Source organism: Ranitomeya imitator, chromosome 2, assembly GCF_032444005.1.
Source record: "Ranitomeya imitator isolate aRanImi1 chromosome 2, aRanImi1.pri, whole genome shotgun sequence".
NCBI lineage: Eukaryota > Metazoa > Chordata > Amphibia > Anura > Dendrobatidae > Ranitomeya > Ranitomeya imitator.
In genome coordinates, this window is record NC_091283.1 from 374,000,674 (window position 1) to 374,022,754 (window position 22,081).

The window sequence follows — 22,081 nt, forward strand, 5'->3', positions numbered from 1 at the left end:
CGGCTCCCAGATGACCCCGACGCGCGTTTCGCTGTCCTGCAGCTTCGTCAGGAGGTCTCAGATTGGATGTCTTTGTTGCTACACTAGAGAGTCCATTGATAGCAGAGTGTTCTGGATTTCCATCTCTGTTGTCACTATTTATATATTAGTCTTGACACTTCTATATATGTATATGTATTGTTATTGTTTAATGTATTTTTCTAAACATATAATAAAGAGCTGATATTTATATTTACTAGTGATCGTGTTTACTTCACCATCTCTATTGGTTATACCACTTCGGTCATTGGTCGTGCCCGGCCGGCCGCGACCAATCAGCGACAGGCGCAGTCCGGCCGCGAATTGGCGCCAGACTTGGACCACGCGTCGCTGATCAGCCAGCCGGGCGCGACCAATCAGCGATATTGGCGCGGAATTTAACCCCCACTCACAGCGCGATGTACATACATACATACATATTCTAGAATACCCGATGCGTTAGAATGGGGCCACCATCTAGTAAATAAATAACTTAAAAATGTCACCTGGAATCTATACTGTAGTTTTCTCCTTACTATTTATACACAATATGGCTACTAGTTCTGACTAAGCTCCATAGTTCCTGAGTCAATGTCGTAACATCCAAAGAAAAAAAAATAAGTCCAAACTCAACCATGTACTACAAAACGAACATTAATCAATTGAAACAAGTTGTAAGTTTCATATATATTAACAGGAAATATTTTATACACATGGCAGACATAGAGGTGTGTTATCTGGATTTTATTTTCATTTAGGAACTGTAAAGCTGCAGTAGCATCGTACGCAGTGAAGAAGCAGTGACCCACAAATTCAAACACAAAAGTCTCTTTTAATGTGTTTCTTCACAGCATTAAAGTCCAATTCACATAAATGCATATAACTTCAGTGGATATTGTCAGTGACCAGTTTACTCCAGTTCAAAGCAATACATATCACATGGCTTTAGATTTGCAGTCCCTAAACAGGCCAGACTTCCCTTGTCCAGTTTCCCTGGACGACCGCACGCCATCTCAGTCTCTATACGTCTCCATACACACAGCCTCATATGTTGCAGACACTACACACGCCAGCCCTCCTCTGACTAGTTCTCGTCGGTGTCCTGCATCGCTGTATCACAGTCTCTTTACAGACTCTTTACTCACACAGTCGTACACAGTTCAGGATATCCTCCGGATAGCAGCCGGGCACCATATCCACCTGTTTGCAATCGTTGCACATGTTAGTCCTCTTTCGTGTACAGGACATCCACCTCCGGGCACAGGACTGTCCACATCTGAATCATTCGGGCACAGGACTGTCCACATCCGACTCCTATGGGCACAGAACATCCACCTCCAGGCACAGGACTGTCCACATCCTACTCCTTCGGGTACAGGATATCCACCTCCGGGCACAGGACTGTCCACATCTGAGACCAGTACCATGGACGACTTGCATCTCTGTGTACGCTGCGGGTGACAGGCTATTCAGCTGCCCTGGGTGCTGGCTCTGCTGGCCTCCATGCACTCTGCAGACCAGCACACACCAGAATGACACTGACGTGCACCTCGCACACCTGCTTGACCTAGCCAGACACCTGACACCCCCATACCCCTTACTGCAGGGTTTTTAACATTCGTCAGGCTGCAAAATTTTACAACGTTAACAGGCTGCAGACGTACAATTGTACCTTCATATATATTTTATTGAAATTTGCCCAATATATTCTGGACCAAAACTGCAGAGATGTCACGAAATTTCAGCCCTCTACGGCATTTCGAAAAAAAAAGTTATTGCAATTTTAAAACGGAATAGTTACAATTGTACCTACTCAGCCAGACGAAGGTTAAACACGCACACCTGTAGCCTTCAGCCACCTGGAAAACCTGGACCGGAGATCCGTGACTCTCATGCACACCTATGGACTTCATCCGTCTGCATGCACATTCTGGGGAGAACAACAGCGCCCCCTAGCTGTATCAGAGGCCACAGCCTCACAGAACACAGAAATAAATTGGCAATTACATTTTTTTATGATAATTTAGAGTTCTATATATCATCACTGACTAACTGTTGCATGTGTTTAGGTTGTTTTTTGTTAATAACATTCAAAACAGAAAATGTTTCATAAAAATAATAATTTTATTTCTATAGCGCAAACATATTCCGCAGCACTTTACACTTTAGAGGGGACTTGTACATACAATAGACATTACAGCATAACAATAAATACATAGATCAAAACAGATACCAAGAGGAATGAGGGACCTGCTCGAAAGAAACATTAAAATGGCTTCTCACCTGTGTGCTTTTTCTGATGTCTAACAAGATGTGACTTCTCATTAAAACATTTCCCACATTCTAAACATGAATATGGTTTATCCCCTGTGTGATTTCTCTGATGCCTAACAAGGTGAAATTTTAGTTTAAAACATTTCCCACATTCTAAACATGAATGTGGCTTCTCGCCTGAGTGATTTCCCTGATGTCTATCCAGATGTAATTTCTGGCTAAAACATTTTGAACATTTTGAACATGAAAATGGCTTCTTACCTATGTGCTTTCTCTGATGTCTAACAAGTTGTAACTTCTCATTAAAACATTTCCCACATTCTAAACATGAATATGGTTTCTCCCCTGTGTGACTTCTCTGATGCCTAACAAGATGAAATTTCTTGATAAAACATTTCCCACATTCTAAACATGAATATGGCTTCTCCCCTGTGTGACTTCTCTGATGTGCATCAAGATCTGATTTCTGGGTAAAACATTTCCCACATTCTGAACATAAATATGGCATATTCCCTGTGTGAAATCTCTCATGTCTAATGAGACTTGATTTCTTATTATAACATCTTTCACATTCTGAACATGGATATGGCTTCTGACCTCTGTGAGTTTTTTGATGGTCAACAAGATTATATTTCCTAGTGTAGCATCTGCCACAATCTGAACATGAATATGGTTTTTTCATTTTGTGAGCTTTTTGCTTTTCAATATCCTTTCTATTACTTTTTCTTCGTGAAATAGTCTGTGAAGAATCAGAAGAAAGGAGCTGTGGTAAAAGATTAGATGATAGATTTTTCATAGGAAGAGATGAGGACATAGCATGTGCTTCATATGTATTTTCAGTGATCCCATGATTCTCAACTTTAAAATCTGAAGACATCACATGTCCAAATGAGCTTCTGATACAATTGCCTGGTAAAAATAAAATTAAGTTTTTCTTTCAACTATAAATTTTATAATCTTAATATAATATTAATTAAAAATAACCAAAAAGAAAAAAAAGGGCACCAGCAGAACCAGTATAACAAATATATAATAGTTTATTAAACAAAAAAGGGGAATTAAAAACATATGTCGCAACAGGAGCGCAAGACAAACGACAGGGAACACACCACAAAGGGTGGCAACATGGTGTCCACCAGGCAAACCTTTGTACAGAGATAATAACTATAGCACACCTATACAATATATGACCCAATATAAAGCAGCAGTGCAGAGCCTATGGGGGTGCGTAGGTACGTACCAACAGCTATAAAGCACCAACAGGGAGCTATGTCCGAAAGAGGAGGACGAGCACAAATGAGCATGAAGTATGATACAAAAAGGTTTACCTGCAGAGACCACGGTGTCACCCACCCCAACGCGCGTTTCGGCTCCGTGCCTTCTTCTGGGGGTATGGCATTAAGAATAACAGGCAGGGTTTTAAAGGCTGAAACAGCCAATCCAAGTGGCCGTAACACAAATGCCCATGAATCGGCGCATGCGCTGTCGGCCGCATCCAGAAGGCAGCGCGACACCGAGGGCGTCAAGCAAGACCAAGACCCACGTCACCGGATACGCCCACGTGAGGTCACATGAGCGGAACAGATGGCGGGGATCCAGCCGAGCCGAAGGAGACGCCGTCAGCATCGCCTGGCAACAGAGCGCCGGCGCCCATGCGCACTGGGTCAGATGAGTGTATATAGGAACGGCATACAGAACAATGTCATTAACTAACAAAGCCCATTAAAATATCAAACGCAATTATTAACCATTGCGGGCAAATGAACAGAAAGGACAGATAGAAAATAACAAATTTAAAATAGGGGACAATTAAAGTGCAAGGTGCAACGTGACATAAATAGTACAAATACAGCTGACAATACCAAATATACATCATGGAGGAGGCACAAATCACTGTAGCCAGTACAATATCAATGTATTCAAACAATTCGGCAATAACAATAGTCATGTGATAACAAACCGTGTCTCAAATACACAGCAATACATAATAAATATATACTGAGCATATGAAGGAAAAGTGTATAGCGTGCATTAGTCTTCATAAAAAATCGATGTCCCGTATAGTCCAAAGATAATGGTGCACAGTCAAATGCCCACGATAATGATCAATCCAAAAAGACCTAAAATCTAAAAAATAAAAAAACAAGGAAAAAGTTAATAAAAACAAATAAACAATAACAATGCCAATTAAAAAGTGTGGCCATGATGATCAAAGGAAAGAGGCAAAACTAAGTGTTTCGTTAAGGCCCAAAGGATGGAGTGTCTGAAGTCTCCATATCCATCGTGCTTCCTTCTGCGCCAAAAGGCGGCTCAAATCCCCACCTCACAAATTAGTTATAAGATGGTCAATGCCCTTAATCCTGAAACCAGAGGGATCACAAGAATGGTGTAATTTAAAGTGTCTAGGGATGGTCTTTAAACACTCCACATTGTCCACCTTGGCAGCCGCCAAGATATCCCGGACATGCTCACGTGCCCTAATTTTGAGGGCACGTGTTGTGAGCCCCACATATATTTTATTGCAAGGGCATGTCCCATGATATACCACCATTGTGGTCAGACAATTGATGGTATGCGTAATGGTAAATTCACGACCATCTGATGCAAAAAAGTGAGTGGCAGAGTCGATGTTCGGACACGCAATACAGTTGCCGCACGGTTTGCAGCCCCATCGGGGGCGATTACACTTAGAACCACCAGAGAAAAGTGGCGGAGGGGGCACCGGTTGAAAGTAACTCCTGACAAGGTGATCACCAAGATTTTTGGATCTACGTGCCGTGACAGACGGATGGGGAGGCAGATACTGTTTAAGGACAGGGTCAGCGAGCAGGATAGGCCAATGTTTAGCCAAAATGTCCGTCATCTCCCCCCACCGAGAATGGAATTGTGTGACAAGTCTAACCTGATTCGTAAACTTGATTGGTTTAGACGAGAAGAGGAGTCGCTGTCGATCTGAATGCTTGGCCCTGTTATACGCTTTTTTGATACTCCTTTTGCTGTAACCCCGGTCCACAAAGCGATTTTTCAAATCCTCAGCTTGAATTTCAAAAGATTCATTGGTAGTACATATTCTTTTTAAACGAAGAAATTGTCCAGTAGGAACCGCTCTTATAACATGGGGTGGGTGGGAAGATGAAGCATGCAACAATGCATTAACAGCTGTATCCTTACGGAAAACGTTGGTCAAAAGGAGCCCGTCCACACTCCTCTCCACCAGGACATCTAGAAAATCAATACGGGAAAAATCATATTTGTAAGTAAGATGAATATTCAACTGATTATTATTCAACTCCTGCACAAAAGACTGTAACTCAACTGGGGTCCCTCGCCAGATCAAAAATATGTCATCGATGTAGCGGGCCCAAAATATGACCCGCTCCATCGATGAACAATGATCTGACGAGAATAGATCCCTCTCCCACAGCCCCAGGAACAGGTTGGCGTACGAAGGCGCGCAAGCTGCACCCATCGCTGTTCCCTGGAGCTGCAGGAAGAAGGATCCATTAAAAAGAAAAAAATTGTGTGTCAGGAGGAATTTCAAAAGAAGGGACAAAAAATCGATGTCACTGGTGGAGAGGCTAGTGGTAGAAAGAAAGTGTGAAACGGCCCTCAAACCATCCTGGTGGCGAATATTTGTATAAAGTGACTCTACATCACATGTGACGAGAAGCATGTCCTCGTCAACATGGATGGAGTCTATCTTCTGTAAAAAATCAGATGTATCCTTAAGATAGGAAGGTATAGTCTCCACCAGGGGTTTTAGAAAAAAATCAATATATTTCCCAACGTTCTCCGTAAGCCCACCCACCCCCGAGATAATGGGCCTACCTGGAGGTGTCTGAAGTTGCTTGTGGACCTTAGGAAGGAGATACAGTGTTGGTATACAGTGATCATGCCCCATCAGAATGTCACGGACCTGTGTTGTAATAACATCATCAGAAAGTGCTTTTTGCAGGATTTTCGCCAATTCTTCTCTAAATGAGATTAGAGGATTGAATGTTAATTTTTTATAACAACTGGGGTCCCTAAGGAGGCGTTGTGCCTCGGCTAAATACAATTTGGTTGGCCAGATAACAATGTTCCCCCCTTTGTCAGCTGGCTTGATAACCACATCCCGAAGTTGTTTTAGCTTTTTTAGAGCCTGTGTCTCCCCATAGGATAAATTACCATGTCTGATATGGGTCGGAATTGAACCAAAATCTTGGGAGACCAGCTTAACAAAAATATCAACATTCGGGCACAGTGCCAAAGGGGGGAATTTTCTGGACCTAGGGAACAGTGAAGGGGGTACCTTACCCAACACCGGATTCAATTGTTCACGGGCCAAATCCTCCAAATCTTGTAGTGCTAGCTGTTCCTCAGGTAATGGAAATGCGCGTTGAATATCCTCGTTATGATGCCACTTCTTGAATAGTAAAGACCGTGCAAACATATTTAGATCCTTGAGAGCCAGGAAAGGATCAAACTGCATACTAGGCGAGAATGTTAGGCCTTTAGTAAGGAGAGAGGTTTCAGCAGGACTTAAAATATGTTCAGAAAGATTAATTACCTTTGGGGTATTATTTTGGGGAAGATTAGTTACCTTTGAAGTATTTTTTTGAGGAAGATGATATGGACCATGTTTGTTCTTATAAGTTTTCCTCTCCCATTTACGTCTACCATTATTGCCAAAGCGGGTTTGCATCTGGTGTGAGGAGGAGTCAGACACATCCCCCGATGACGAAGCCGAAGACACCGAAGGAGACCTATGTTTGTTGTTCAAAGGATAATTCCGTCTCCATCTATACATGGTCTTGTTCTGAAAGTCCGTCGTATCACGAAGTAGTTTCTTGGCATGGGTAGTTTTGATTTGTGTTTCCCATTCCATGGAACTTTTATCCATAGCCGTATTAAACATTAGTGCCACGTCGGCACTCGCCACCTTTTTGAAATTAGCATATAATGCATCAATTTCCGTCTCAAGAGTCAGAAGGGAACTTTTCCCAAAATTTACCAATAATTGCATAAATTGAGTGGATGCTTTACTGCAAACCTCCTCCCATCCTGTAATAAATTGTTCATCAGAAATTGGAAAGGACGGAAAGATTTGTATCCGCAAACCACGCGGGATAAGATTCTTTCTTAGGTAATTCTCTAAAAAGGCCTTATTCCACCATAATTTTGTACGTTTGTACATCAATTTTTTTATTTGAGTCTGTAAATTATTAATATCCCCTCGATCATCAATGGACACACTAGATGGATCCCTGTCGAAGACCTGAGGAACTGCTGATTGCCAAGTTGCGTCTCTAGAACGGTAATCCATCCTGAAACAAAATAGTCTGTGGTTAGACTTGTCACACAATTCCATTCTCGGTGGGGGGAGATGACGGACATTTTGGCTAAACATTGGCCTATCCTGCTCGCTGACCCTGTCCTTAAACAGTATCTGCCTCCCCATCCGTCTGTCACGGCACGTAGATCCAAAAATCTTGGTGATCACCTTGTCAGGAGTTACTTTCAACCGGTGCCCCCTCCGCCACTTTTCTCTGGTGGTTCTAAGTGTAATCGCCCCCGATGGGGCTGCAAACCGTGCGGCAACTGTATTGCGTGTCCGAAAATCGACTCTGCCACTCACTTTTTTGCATCAGATGGTCGTGAATTTACCATTACGCATACCATCAATTGTCTGACCACAATGGTGGTATATCATGGGACATGCCCTTGCAATAAAATATATGTGGAGCTCACAACACGTGCCCTCAAAATTAGGGCACGTGAGCATGTCCGGGATATCTTGGCGGCTGCCAAGGTGGACAATGTGGAGTGTTTAAAGACCATCCCTAGACACTTTAAATTACACCATTCTTGTGATCCCTCTGGTTTCAGGATTAAGGGCATTGACCATCTTATAACTAATTTGCGAGGTGGGGATTTGAGCCGCCTTTTGGCGCAGAAGGAAGCACGATGGATATGGAGACTTCAGACACTCCATCCTTTGGGCCTTAACGAAACACTTAGTTTTGCCTCTTTCCTTTGATCATCATGGCCACACTTTTTAATTGGCATTGTTATTGTTTATTTGTTTTTATTAACTTTTTCCTTGTTTTTTTATTTTTTAGATTTTAGGTCTTTTTGGATTGATCATTATCGTGGGCATTTGACTGTGCACCATTATCTTTGGACTATACGGGACATCGATTTTTTATGAAGACTAATGCACGCTATACACTTTTCCTTCATATGCTCAGTATATATTTATTATGTATTGCTGTGTATTTGAGACACGGTTTGTTATCACATGACTATTGTTATTGCCGAATTGTTTGAATACATTGATATTGTACTGGCTACAGTGATTTGTGCCTCCTCCATGATGTATATTTGGTATTGTCAGCTGTATTTGTACTATTTATGTCACGTTGCACCTTGCACTTTAATTGTCCCCTATTTTATATTTGTTATTTTCTATCTGTCCTTTCTGTTCATTTGCCCGCAATGGTTAATAATTGCGTTTGATATTTTAATGGGCTTTGTTAGTTAATGACATTGTTCTGTATGCCGTTCCTATATACACTCATCTGACCCAGTGCGCATGGGCGCCGGCGCTCCGTTGCCAGGCGATGCTGACGGCGTCTCCTTCGGCTCGGCTGGATCCCCGCCATCTGTTCCGCTCATGTGACCTCACGTGGGCGTATCCGGTGACGTGGGTCTTGGTCTTGCTTGACGCCCTCGGTGTCGCGCTGCCTTCTGGATGCGGCCGACAGCGCATGCGCCGATTCATGGGCATTTGTGTTACGGCCACTTGGATTGGCTGTTTCAGCCTTTAAAACCCTGCCTGTTATTCTTAATGCCATACCCCCAGAAAAAGGCACGGAGCCGAAACGCGCGTTGGGGTGGGTGACACCGTGGTCTCTGCAGGTAAACCTTTTTGTATCATACTTCATGCTCATTTGTGCTCGTCCTCCTCTTTCGGACATAGCTCCCTGTTGGTGCTTTATAGCTGTTGGTACGTACCTACGCACCCCTATAGGCTCTGCACTGCTGCTTTATATTGGGTCATATATTGTATAGGTGTGCTATAGTTATTATCTCTGTACAAAGGTTTGCCTGGTGGACACCATGTTGCCACCCTTTGTGGTGTGTTCCCTGTCGTTTGTCTTGCGCTCCTGTTGCGACATATGTTTTTAATTCCCCTTTTTTGTTTAATAAACTATTATATATTTGTTATACTGGTTCTGCTGGTGCCCTTTTTTTTCTTTTTGGTTATTTGTACTTATATGCACTGAACCCCTATATGTGCATCCTGGCACCCCTTCTATGTTAGTGTGGTTGCCTTAACTCTTTTCGGGTTTGTAATATAATATTAATTGTAGGATGATATGTCTAAATCAAAATGTACATACAAATTGCAAAGCATGCAGCAAAATTCAGTGCTTAACAGATTAACCCCTTTATGGCACCATAAGGCTACGTTCACATTTGCGTTGTGCGCCGCTGCGTCGGCGACGCAACGCACAACGCAAATAAAAACGCACCAAAACGCACGCAAAAACGCTGCGTTTTGCGACGCATGCGTCCTTTTTTGCCGAAATTTGGATGCAAGAAAAATGCAACTTGTTGCGTTTTCTGCGCCCAACGCTTGCGGCAAAAAAAACGCATGCGTCGCACAATGCAGCACAACGCATGTCCATGCGTCCCCTATGTTAAATATAGGGGCGCATGACGCATGCGTCGCCGCTGCGACGCCTGACGCAAACACGCAAAACGCTAATGTGAACGTAGCCTTACATACAGATGCATCATGTCATTTATTTGGTTAAAGCACACGTTGGTTAGGATGACTTCATGGGCTAGGCCAAGTGGACATTAGTGACAATAAAAAACCCAAAATAATATTTTTCACATCAAAACCTGCTTTATTAGGATGTTGTTTTTAAATATATCTGGTATTACTGTGTCCATAACTATCGCCATAAATATAGTTAGGCAAACAAGTCACAGAAAAATGCGGCAGCACTCACCGATCCTGGAGTTAGGAAGTCCTTTATTCAAGCATGTGAGAAAACATCTTCATGGCTCAGGGGTGTGCGACAGTAACAGGAGTGTGCAGGGAACGACGACGGCCGTTTCGCGTGAAACGGCCGTCGTCGTTCCCTGCACACTCCTGTTACTTTCACACACCCCCGAGCCGTGAAGATGTTTTCTCACATGCTTGAATAAAGGACTTCCTAACTCCAGGATCGGTGAGTGCTGCCGCATTTTTCTGTGACTTGTTTGCCATTCAACTCTAAGTTTCATGCGAGCACCTCTGACCAGCTGTCGGGTAATCAGCTGTACACACTCAGTCCTCCCTGGATACTTGGGCTGTGCTGCTCTATATTTTCTCTTTTTTGTTTCAATAAATATAGTTAGACACTCCTCAAGATTGTAATTGCAACTTTAATAAGGAAAAATAGCCGGATTACTTACCGGTAATGCTCTTTTAATGAGTCCACGACAACACCCACTGGAGAGATAGGGATCCGCCCCAAGTAACAGGAAACCTACAGAAGAACAAAAGGGGCGGTCCGCCTCTCCTCCTCAGTTTAATTTTCAGAATACCCGGAGGACCGGCAGTACTAGGCAAATATTTATAATATATTTTTAAACTTATTTACTCTATAAAGGAAGTAATTCAATTTGGAATGTATTATTTATCTAGGGAGGGATGTGACTGGGTGCTGTCGTGGACTCATTAAAAGAGCATTACCGGTAAGTAATCCGGCTATTTACCTTTCGCCACGACAGCACCCACTGGAGAGATTTCCAGAGACCAACACCTAGGGGGGACCACCGTGCTGAGGATAGTCCTGCCAAAGTGTAGGTCAGAAGTTGCTGAAAGATCTAACCTATAGTGGTTATAGAAGGTAGAGGGAGCCAACCACGTTGCCGCCTTACATATGTCCTCAATTGGAACGTTTCCCCTTTCGGCCCAGGAAGATGCCATAGCTCTGGTGGAATGTGCTTTAATGCGGAGGTTCCTTATTTTTCATGGAGTAGGCCAGCCGAATAGCGTCTCTAATCCACCGGGATATTGTGGCTCTTGTGACTCCATATCCCTTCTTTTTGCCCTGGAAGGATATGAACAGAGCCCTACACTGCCTTCAACTACTAGTTCTTTCAGTATATTGTAAAACTACTCTCCTGATATCTAGAGTGTGAAACTTTTGTTCTTCAGGAGTGGAGGGGTCTTTAAAAGAAAGTGGGAAGATGTATCTCTTTTGATCTATGAAATTTTCCCGCTACCTTATGGAGGTATAAGGGGTCTGGTTTTAAAATTAGCCTGTCCTAAAATGTTAGAAGGAAAGGTGGATCTATTGATAGGGCCTGAATGTTGCTAACTCTTCTAGCCGATATTAGTGCTACTAAGAAGGCCGTTTTTAACAATAAGTATTTTAGAGACGCTGTATCTATAGGATCAAACGGAGGTTCTGTTAGAGAGTCTAGAACTAAGTTTAAATCCCAAGGAGATACTTTAAGGATGTGGACAGGAGTAACTCGTTCACAGGCCGTGATGAAAACGAGATACCCATTTATTCCCTACAACATTATGGCCATAGAGGGCGCCTAGAGCGGATACTTGGACTTTTAGTGTATTAACAAAAAGACCTAACTCTTTCCCTTTTTGTAGGAATTCTAAGATAGGTCTTATTGGAATTTCTGAGGGGTCGGAACCTGTATGGAACTGAAGAAATTTTTTCCATATTTTGGTATAAATTTTTGTAGTGGATGGTTTCCTGCTAAGCAGGAGTGTATCAATTAGACCTTTTGAAAACCCTCTAGAAATTAGTATTTGCCTTTCAAATTCCAGGTTGTTAAGTGGAGGATGTCCACTTGGGGGTGGAAGAAAGGTCCCTGATAGAGTAGGCCTGGGATTGAGGGAAGGACCCATGGGTCTGTCACCGACATTGATTGTAGGCACGAGAACCATGTTCTCTTGGGCCAAAATGGTGCTATTAATATTATCCTGGCCTGCTCTGCTCTGATTTTCCATATGGCTTGAGGAAGTAGAATTATCGGAGGAAAGGCATTTGCTAGACTGAATTGCCATGGTATTTGAAGAGCATCTAGAATGCCCGGGTGATCTGCACGGGACCGAGATGCAAATTTCTCTACTTGTCTGTTTTGTCTTGTAGCAAACAGGTCTATCTGAGGACAACCCCATAAGAACAATATCTTGTAGAAAATGTGAGGATTTAGGCACCATTCTCCCTGATGTAGAGTGTGTCGACTTAGGAAGTCCGCCTGTTGATTATTCTCTCCCCTGACGTGGAGGGCAGAGAGAGACAACAGATGTTTTTCGGCCAGGTTCGAGATGTTTTCTGCGGTAGACTTAAGAGCGTCCGACCGTGTACCCCCTTGTTTGTTTAAGTAAGCCACTGTCGTAGTGTTGTCTGAACACTCTGACGTGATTTTCTTGAAGCTGTGGAAAAAATTGACGTAATGCATAGTTTACTGCATTTAGTTTTTAAATTAGATGAGTATTGGATTTCTTCTTCATTCCATATTCCCTGGCAGAAACTATCCCCCATATGTGCGCCCCACCCGTGGGGACTAGCATCAGTAGTAACAGTGTGGGATGGTGTTATCACCCAAGGTACTCCCACCCCCGCTAAATGTCTACTATCTAACCACCACTGTTAAGGTCTGGTGATTAAGGAGCGACATGCGACTAGCTCTGAGCAGGTGGTAACTATACTGACCGCAGTCCCTAAGCTCGACACAACACTAGAAGTAGCCGTGGAATGCTCCTAACTCTGCCTAGGCATCTCGTCACAGCCTAAGAGCTAACTACCCCTAAAGATAGAAGCAGGAAAACTATCTTGCCTCAGAGAAAATCCCCAAAGGATAGATTAGCCCCCCACACGTAATGACTGTGAGAGGAGAAGGAAATTACATACGTAGTATGAAACAAGATTAAGCACAGGAGGCCACTTCTAGCTAGATAGAAATAGTACAGGACAGAACGCTGTGCGGTCAGTAATAAAAACTAGAAAAAGTCCCCCGCAGAGGAATGCAAAAATCTCCACACCTGACTAAAGGTGTGGAGGGCAAACTCTGCTGCCCAGAGCTTCCAGCCTAGCTGAATAGATCCATACTGATAAGCTGGACAAATGAACAAAACATAGAAAGTGCTGAACAACAAAGTCCACAACAAGTGAACTGCAAAAGGACAAGCAAGGACTTAGCTTTTGCTGAACTGGTCAGAGTGTCAGGAAAATCATAAGAGCAATGACTCCAGGCAGGAACAATTGACAACTGGCATTGAATGAGGGATAAGGCCAGACTAATATAGCCGAGCCAGAAAGACGATCAGTGAAAACAGCTGCTGAAGCTAAATCCAAGAAGCAGCCATACCACTCAAAACCACAGGAGGGAGCCCAAGAGCAGAACTCACAAAAATGCTACTTACAACCACCGGAGGGAGCCCAAGAGCGGAATTCACAACAGTACCCCCCCCTTGAGGAGGGGTCACCGAACCCTCACCAGAGCCCCCAGGCCGATAAGGACGAGCCAAATGAAAAGCATGAACCAAATCGGCAGCATGAACATCGGAGACAACAACCCAAGAATTATCCTCCTGGCCATAACCCTTCCACTTGACAAGATACTGAAGCTTCCGCCTCGAAAAACGAGAATCCAAAATTTTCTCAACCACATATTCCAACTCCCCCTCAACCAACACCGGGGCAGGAGGATCAACCGATGGAACAACGAGCACCACATATCTCCGCAACAAAGATCTATGGAAAACACTGTGGATGGCAAAAGAGGCTGGAAGGGCCAAACGAAAAGACACAGGATTGATAATCTCAAAAATCTTATAAGGACCAATAAACCGAGGCTTGAACTTAGGGGAAGAAACCTTCATAGGAACATGACGAGAGGACAACCAGACCAAATCCCCCACACGAAGCCGAGGACCAACACACCGACGGCGGTTAGCAAAACGCTGAGCCTTTTCCTGGGACAACGTCAAATTGTCCATCACATGAGTCCAAATCTGCTGCAACCTGTCCATCACAGAATCTACACCAGGACAATCAGAAGGCTCAACCTGCCCTGAAGAAAAACGAGGATGGAAACCAAAATTACAAAAGAAAGGCGAAACCAAAGTAGCCGAACTGGCCCGATTATTAAGGGCAAACTCGGCCAACGGCAAGTAAGTCACCCAATCATCCTGATCAGCAGACACAAAGCATCTCAAATAGGTCTCCAAGGTTTGATTAGTTCGCTCAGTTTGACCATTTGTCTGAGGATGGAACGCCGAAGAAAAAGACAAATCAATACCCATCCTAGCACAAAAGGCCCGCCAAAACCTGGAAACAAACTGGGAACCTCTGTCAGACACAATATTCTCCGGAATGCCATGCAAACGAACCACATGTTGAAAAAACAATGGAACCAAATCAGAGGAGGAAGGCAATTTAGGCAAAAGTACCAAATGGACCATTTTAGAGAACTGGTCACAAACCACCCAGATAACAGACATCCTCTGGGACACAGGAAGATCCAAAATAAAATCCATGGAAATATGCGTCCAAGGCCTTTCCGGGACGGGCAAAGGCAAAAGCAACCCACTAGCGCGGGAACAGCAAGGCTTAGCCCGGGCACAAGTCCCACAGGACTGCACAAAAGAATGCACATCCCGCGACAAGGAAGGCCACCAAAAGGACCTAGCAACCAAATCTCTGGTACCAAAAATCCCAGGATGACCGGCCAACACAGAACAATGGACCTCAGAAATTACCTTACTTGTCCATCTATCAGGAACAAACAGCTTCCCCACAGGACAGCGGTCAGGTTTATCAGCCTGAAACTCCCGAAGCGCCCGCCGCAAGTCAGGGGAGATGGCAGACAGAATCACCCCTTCCCTAAGAATACCAACTGGCTCAAGAACTCCAGGAGAATCCAGCAAAAAAATCCTAGAGAGGGCAACTGCTTTAACATTCTTAGATCCCGGAAGATACGAGACCACAAAATCAAAACGGGAGAAAAACAGGGACCACCGAGCCTGTCTAGGGTTCAGCCGCTTGGCCGACTCAAGGTATATCAGATTCTTATGATCTGTCAAGACCACAATGCGATGCTTGGCTCCCTCAAGCCAATGTCGCCACTCCTCAAATGCCCACTTCATAGCCAACAACTCCCGATTGCCAACATCATAATTGCGTTCCGCAGGCGAAAACTTTCGGGAAAAGAAAGCACATGGCTTCATCACGGAACCATCAGAATTCTTCTGTGACAAAACGGCCCCTGCCCCAATCTCAGAAGCGTCAACCTCAACCTGAAAGGGAAGAGAAACATCCGGCTGACGCAAGACAGGGGCAGAAGTAAATCGGCGTTTAAGCTCCTGAAAGGCCTCAACAGCCTCAGAGGACCAATTAGTCACATCAGCGCCTTTCTTCGTCAAATCGGTCAGGGGTTTAACCACACTAGAGAAGTTGGCAATGAAACGACGATAAAAATTAGCAAAGCCCAAAAATTTCTGAAGGCTCTTCACAGATGTGGGTTGAATCCAGTCATAAATGGCTTGGACCTTAACAGTATCCATTTCTATAGACGAAGGGGAAAAAATAAACCCCAAAAAAGAGACCTTCTGAACTCCAAATAGGCACTTAGACATCTTCACAAATAGAGCATTATCACGAAGGATCTGGAATACCATCCTGACCTGCTTCACATGAGACTCCCAATCATTGGAAAAAATCAAAATATCATCCAAATACACAATCAAGAATTTGTCAAGATAATTGCGGAAAATATCATGCATAAAGGACTGAAATACAGAAGGAGCATTAGAAAGCCCGAAAGGCATCACCATGTATTCAAAATGGCCTTCGGGCGTATTAAATGCAGTTTCCATTCGTCACCCTGTTTAATACAAACAAGATTATATGCCCCTCGAAGGTCAATCTTGGTAAACCAACTAGCCCCCTTAATCCTAGCAAACAAATCAGAGAGCAAAGGTAAAGGGTATTGGAATTTGACCGTGATCTTATTAAGAAGGCGATAATCAATACAGGGTCTTAAGGAGCCATCCTTCTTGGCAACAAAAAAGAATCCCGCTCCCAATGGTGACGAAGATGGCCGAATATGCCCCTTCTCTAAAGACTCCTTAACATAGCTCCGCATGGCGGCATGCTCTGGCACAGACAGATTGAAAAGTCGGCCCTTAGGGAACTTACAGCCAGGAATCAAGTCAATAGCACAATCACAGTCCCTATGTGGAGGAAGGGAACTGGACTTGGGCTCATCGAATACATCCTGGAAATCTGACAAAAATTCAGGAACATCAGAAGAGGGGGAAGAGGAAATTGACATTAAAGGAACGTCACTATGTACCCCTTGACAACCCCAACTAGTCACAGACATTGATTTCCAATCCAGCACTGGATTGTGTACTTGTAACCATGGAAAACCCAGTACAATAATATCATGTAAATTATGCAAAACCAGAAAACGGCAATCTTCCTGATGTGCAGGAGCCATGCACATAGTCAGCTGAGTCCAATACTGAGGTTTATTCTTGGCCAATGGTGTAGCATCAATACCCCTCAAGGGTATGGGACTCTGCAAAGGCTGCAAAGAAAAACCTCAGCGCCTATCGAATTCTAAGTCCATTAAGTTCAGAGCAGCGCCCGAATCCACAAATGCCATGACAGAAAAAGATGACAATGAGCAAATCAGGGTCACAGACAGGAGAAACTTAGGCTGCACAGTACTAATGGTAACAGATCTAGCGACCCTCTTAATACGCTTAGGGCAATCAGAAATAGCATGAGCAGAATCACCACAGTAAAAACACAGCCCATTCTGACGTCTGTATCCCCTCTGTTCCGCTCTAGTCAAAATCCTATCACATTGCATGGCCTCAGGACTCTGCTCAGAGGACACTGCCATATGGTGCACCACTTTGCGTTCGCGCAGGCGCCGATCAATCTGAATGGCCAGAGACATAGATTTGCTCAAACCAACAGGCGTGGGAAAACCCACCATAACATCTTTAAGGGCTTCAGAAAGACCCTTTCTGAAAATTGCTGCCAGAGCGTCCTCATTCCATTTAGTGAGCACACACCATTTTCTAAATTTCTGGCAGTATAATTCTGCCGCTTCCTGACCCTGACACAGAGCCAATAGTGTTTTCTCAGCATGATCTACAGAGTTAGGTTCGTCATACAATAATCCGAGCGATTGAAAGAATGCATCTATATTGAGCAATGCCGGATCCCCTGACTCAAGAGAGAATGCCCAGTCCTGAGGGTCGCCACGCAGCAGAGAAATAACTATCTTTACTTGCTGAATGGGGTCACCAGAGGAACGGGGTTTCAGAGCAAAAAACAATTTGCAGTTATTTTTAAAGTTCAAAAACTTAGATCTATCCCCGTAAAACAAATCCGGAGTAGGAATTCTAGGCTCTAAGGCCGGAGTCTGAACAACATAATCTTGAATACTCTGTACTCTTGCAGCAAGCTGATCCACACGAGAAAACAACCCCTGAACATCCATGCCTGCATCCAAATCCTGAATCACCCAGAGATAAGAGGAAGGAAAAAGACAAAACAAGAAAAAAAAATGGCTCAGAACTCTTTTTCTTTTCCTTCTTTTGAGATGCATTCAGCTCATTTTTGGCCAGTTGTACTGTTAAGGTCTGGTGATTAAGGAGCAACATGCGACTAGCTCTGAGCAGATGGTAACTATACTGACCGCAGTCCCTAAGCTCGACACAACACTAGAAGTAGCCGTGGAATGCTCCTAACTCTGCCTAGGCATCTCGTCACAGCCTAAGAGCTAACTACCCCTAAAGATAGAAGCAGGAAAACTATCTTGCCTCAGAGAAAATCCCCAAAGGATAGATTAGCCCCCCACACGTAATGACTGTGAGAGGAGAAGGAAATGACATACGTAGTATGAAACAAGATTAAGCACAGGAGGCCACTTCTAGCTAGATAGAAATAGTACAGGACAGAACGCTGTGCGGTCAGTAATAAAAACTAGAAAAAGTCCCCCGCAGAGGAATGCAAAAATCCCCACACCTGACTAAAGGTGTGGAGGGCAAACTCTGCTGCCCAGAGCTTCCAGCCTAGCTGAATAGATCCATACTGATAAGCTGGACAAATGAACAAAACATAGAAAGTGCTGAACAACAAAGTCCACAACAAGTGAACTGCAAAAGGACAAGCAAGGACTTAGAATTTTCCTGACATTCTGACCAGTTCAGCAAAAGCTAAGAGCAATGACTCCAGGCAGGAACAATTGACAACTGGCATTGAATGAGGGATAAGGCCAGACTAATATAGCCGAGCCAGAAAGACGATCAGTGAAAACAGCTGCTGAAGCTAAATCCAAGAAGCAGCCACACCACTCAAAACCACCGGAGGGAGCCCAAGAGCGGAATTCACAACACACCACATCAGGGAGGCTAGAAAATCTTGTGATAAGGTTATCTTAGATTCAAGGTGGCCAAGTAGTTTTTTCTGTTCCAGCAGAATTTGGTGTTGCAATGTTTGGGTATGGAATTGTGCCCACTGGACAGCTGGAGTACAGGAAGAAAGGGATCCCAATAAGGACATTCCTTCCCTCAGTGACATTCGGGGTTTATGAATTGCAGCAGTTACTTTTTTCTCTATTAGAGATATCTTTACCTGAGGGAGTATAGATCTTTGTTTTGTAGAATCTAGATGAAACCCTAAAAATGTCTGGAGGGAGAGTAGAATAAGTCTGGATTTTTCTGAGCTGATGATCCAGCCCAGGTCCTGTAAAGATGAGACAGTGTAAGCTAAGCGTTTAGCACACTGAAGAGATGAATTTCTGACAACTAAAAAGTCATCCAAATAGGGGATGATTAAAGTGTCCTTTTGACAAAGGTAGGCCATCACCTCTAACATCACCTTGGTGAAAATTCTTGGTGCCGTGGAGAGACCAAAGGGCATGGCCGTGTACTGGTAATGATGAACCCCCCCCTTCGAGTATTACTGCGACTCTGAAGTATCTTTGATATCTGTTACGGATAGGGAGATGGTAATAAGCATCTTTTAAATCAATGCTTAATGGTGGATCTAATGAATTCCATTTTGAATTTATAATTTTTTATACAGTTGTGGCCAAAAGTATTGACACCCCTGCAATTCTGTCAGATAATACTCAGTTTCTGCCTGAAAATTATTTCAAACACAAATTCTTTGTTATTATTATCTTCATTTAATTTGTCTTAAATGAAAAAACACAAAAATAATTGTCCTAAAGCCAAATTGGATATAATTCCACACCAAACATAAAAAAGGGGGTGGACAAAAGTATTGGCACTGTTCAAAAAATCATGTGATGCTTCTCTAATTTGTGTTATTAACAGCACCTGTAACTTACCTGTGGCACCTAACAGGTGTTGGCAATAACTAAATCACACTTGCAGCCAGTTGACATGGATTAAAGTTGACTCAACCTCTGTCCTGTGTCCTTGTGTGTACTACATTGAGCATGGAGAAAAGAAAGAAGACCAAAGAACTGTCTGAGGACTTGAGAAACCAAATTGTGAGGAAGCATGAGCAATCTCAAGGCTACAAGTCTATCTCCAAAGACCTGAATGTTCCTGTGTCTACCGTGCGCAGTGTCATCAAGAAGTTTAAAGCCCATGGCACTGTGGCTAACCTCCCTAGATGTGGACGGAAAAGAAAAATTGACAAGAGATTTCAACGCAAGATTGTGCGGATGTTGGATAATGAACCTCGACTAACATCCAAACAAGTTCGAGCTGCCCTGCAGTCCGAGGGTACAACAGTGTCAACCCGTACTATCCGTTGGCGTCTGAATGAAAAGGACTGTATGGTAGGAGACCCAGGAAATCGCCACTTCTTACCCCGAGACATAAAAAGCCAGGCTGGAGATTGCCAAAACTTACCTGAAAAAGCCTAAAACGTTTTGGAAGAATGTTCTCTGGTCAGATGAGACAAAAAGTAGAGCTTTTTGGGCAAAGGCATCAACATAGAGTTTACAAGAGAAAAAAAGAGGCATTCAAAGAAAAGAACACGGTCCCTACAGTCAAACATGGCGGAGGTTCCCTGATGTTTTGGGGTTGCTTTGCTGCCTCTGACACTGGACTGCTTGACCGTGTGCATGGCATTATGAAGTCTGAAGACTACCAATAAATTTTGCAGCATAATCTAGGGCCCAGTGTGAGAAAGCTGGGTCTCCCTCAGAGGTCATGGGTCTTCCAGCAGGACAATGACCCAAAACACACTTCAAAAAGCACTAGAAAATGGGTTGAGAGAAAGCACTGGAGACTTCTAAGGTGGCCAGCAATGAGTCCAGAACTGAATCCCATAGAACACCTGTGGAGAGATCTAAAAATGGCAGTTTGGAGAAGGCACCCTTCAAATATCAGGGACCTGGAGCAGTTTGCCAAAGAAGAATGGTCTAAAATTCCAGCAGAGCATTGTAAGAAACTCAGTGATGGTTACCGGAAGCAGATGGTCGGTGTTCCTGTTCCTTGGGGCAGATCCCTTTCTCTCCAGTGGGTGCTGTTGTGGTGAAGGGTAAATAGTGGAATTGTGAAAAGCACAGGATTGATAAACATAATGACGATAAATTAGAATCTAAATGTGCAAAATATCTTTTGATTAATTGCATAAATGCCACTGCCAATAGCAACTGCAGAATGTAAGGAGTTTGTCACTCCTACTCATTGCCACAGAATCGGGGAAGTTTATGGGTTGCTATGCCAACCAAAGGCCAAAAAATGTACTCCAGGTCTGCCATAAATCAAAGGATAATAGATTGTGCCAAACAAAAGATTTACTAGGCTATTGTGAATTCTGTGGCAGAGCTCCCTCCTGTGGTCACAAGTGGTACTTCAGCTGATTCTCTCTGTGAGCTTCCGTTGGTGGAGGAAAGTGGTACTGCGGCTTCTGAGTTTCCTTCCTCAGGTGATGTGGTGAAGTCGTTAGGTGCTGCTCTATTTAACTCCACCTAGTGCTTTGATCCTGGCCTCCAGTCAATGTTCTAGTATTGGACCTGTTTCCTCCTGGATCGTTCCTGTGGCCTGCTGCTCTGCATAGCTAAGTTCTGCTTTGCTATTTTATTTTCTATTTTTTCTGTCCAGCTTGTCTTTTTGTTTTTTCATGCTTGCTGGAAGCTCTGGGACGCAGAGGGTGTACCTCCGTGCCGTTAGTTTGGTACGGAGGGTCTTTTTGCCCCCTTTGCGTGGTTTTTGTAGGGTTTTGTGTTGACCGCAAAGTTACCTTTCCTATCCTCGCTCTGTTCAGAAAGTCGGGCCTCACTTTGCTAAATCTATTTCATCTCTACGTTTGTCTTTTCATCTTAACTCACAGTCATTATATGTGGGGGCTGCCTTTTCCTTTGGGGTATTTCTCTGAGGCAAGGTAGGCTTATTTTCCATCTTCAGGCTAGCTAGTTTCTCAGGCTGTGCCGAGTTGCATAGGGAGCGTTAGGCGCAATCCACGGCTGCCTCTAGTGTTGTTGGAGAGGATTAGGGATTGCGGTCAGCAGAGTTCCCACGTCTCAGAGCTCGTTCTATGTTTTTGGGTTATTGTCAGGTCACTGTATGTGCTCTGACCTCTATGTCCATTGTGGTACTGAATTATCTTATCATAACACTAGGCCCCTTGTCGGTATAAGAGGTGGTTCAGATAGACATGTATTCGTCTGAGACAGAGAACACGGATATATGAAATACATTTTTAAAATGTTGTTTATTTTTTCATTGAAAAAAAGTGATATATCCAGAAACATGTGGAGGTTTGGGCACCCC

The 22,081-nt window shown here is 43.7% G+C and overlaps 1 protein-coding gene across 1 annotated transcript in view; it reads right to left on the reverse strand.

Annotated features, from left to right (window-relative positions):
• Window positions 1-2,123: 2,123 nt before the first annotated feature.
• The window catches only part of LOC138663999 (zinc finger protein 501-like), a 35,991-nt gene continuing 16,033 nt past the window's right edge, over window positions 2,124-22,081 (reverse strand). The window contains exon 5 of the mRNA XM_069750396.1: window positions 2,124-3,201. Within this exon, the coding sequence (XP_069606497.1) occupies window positions 2,285-3,201 (917 nt within the window). The 3' untranslated portion in view covers window positions 2,124-2,284. The remainder of the gene's footprint in view (window positions 3,202-22,081) is intronic.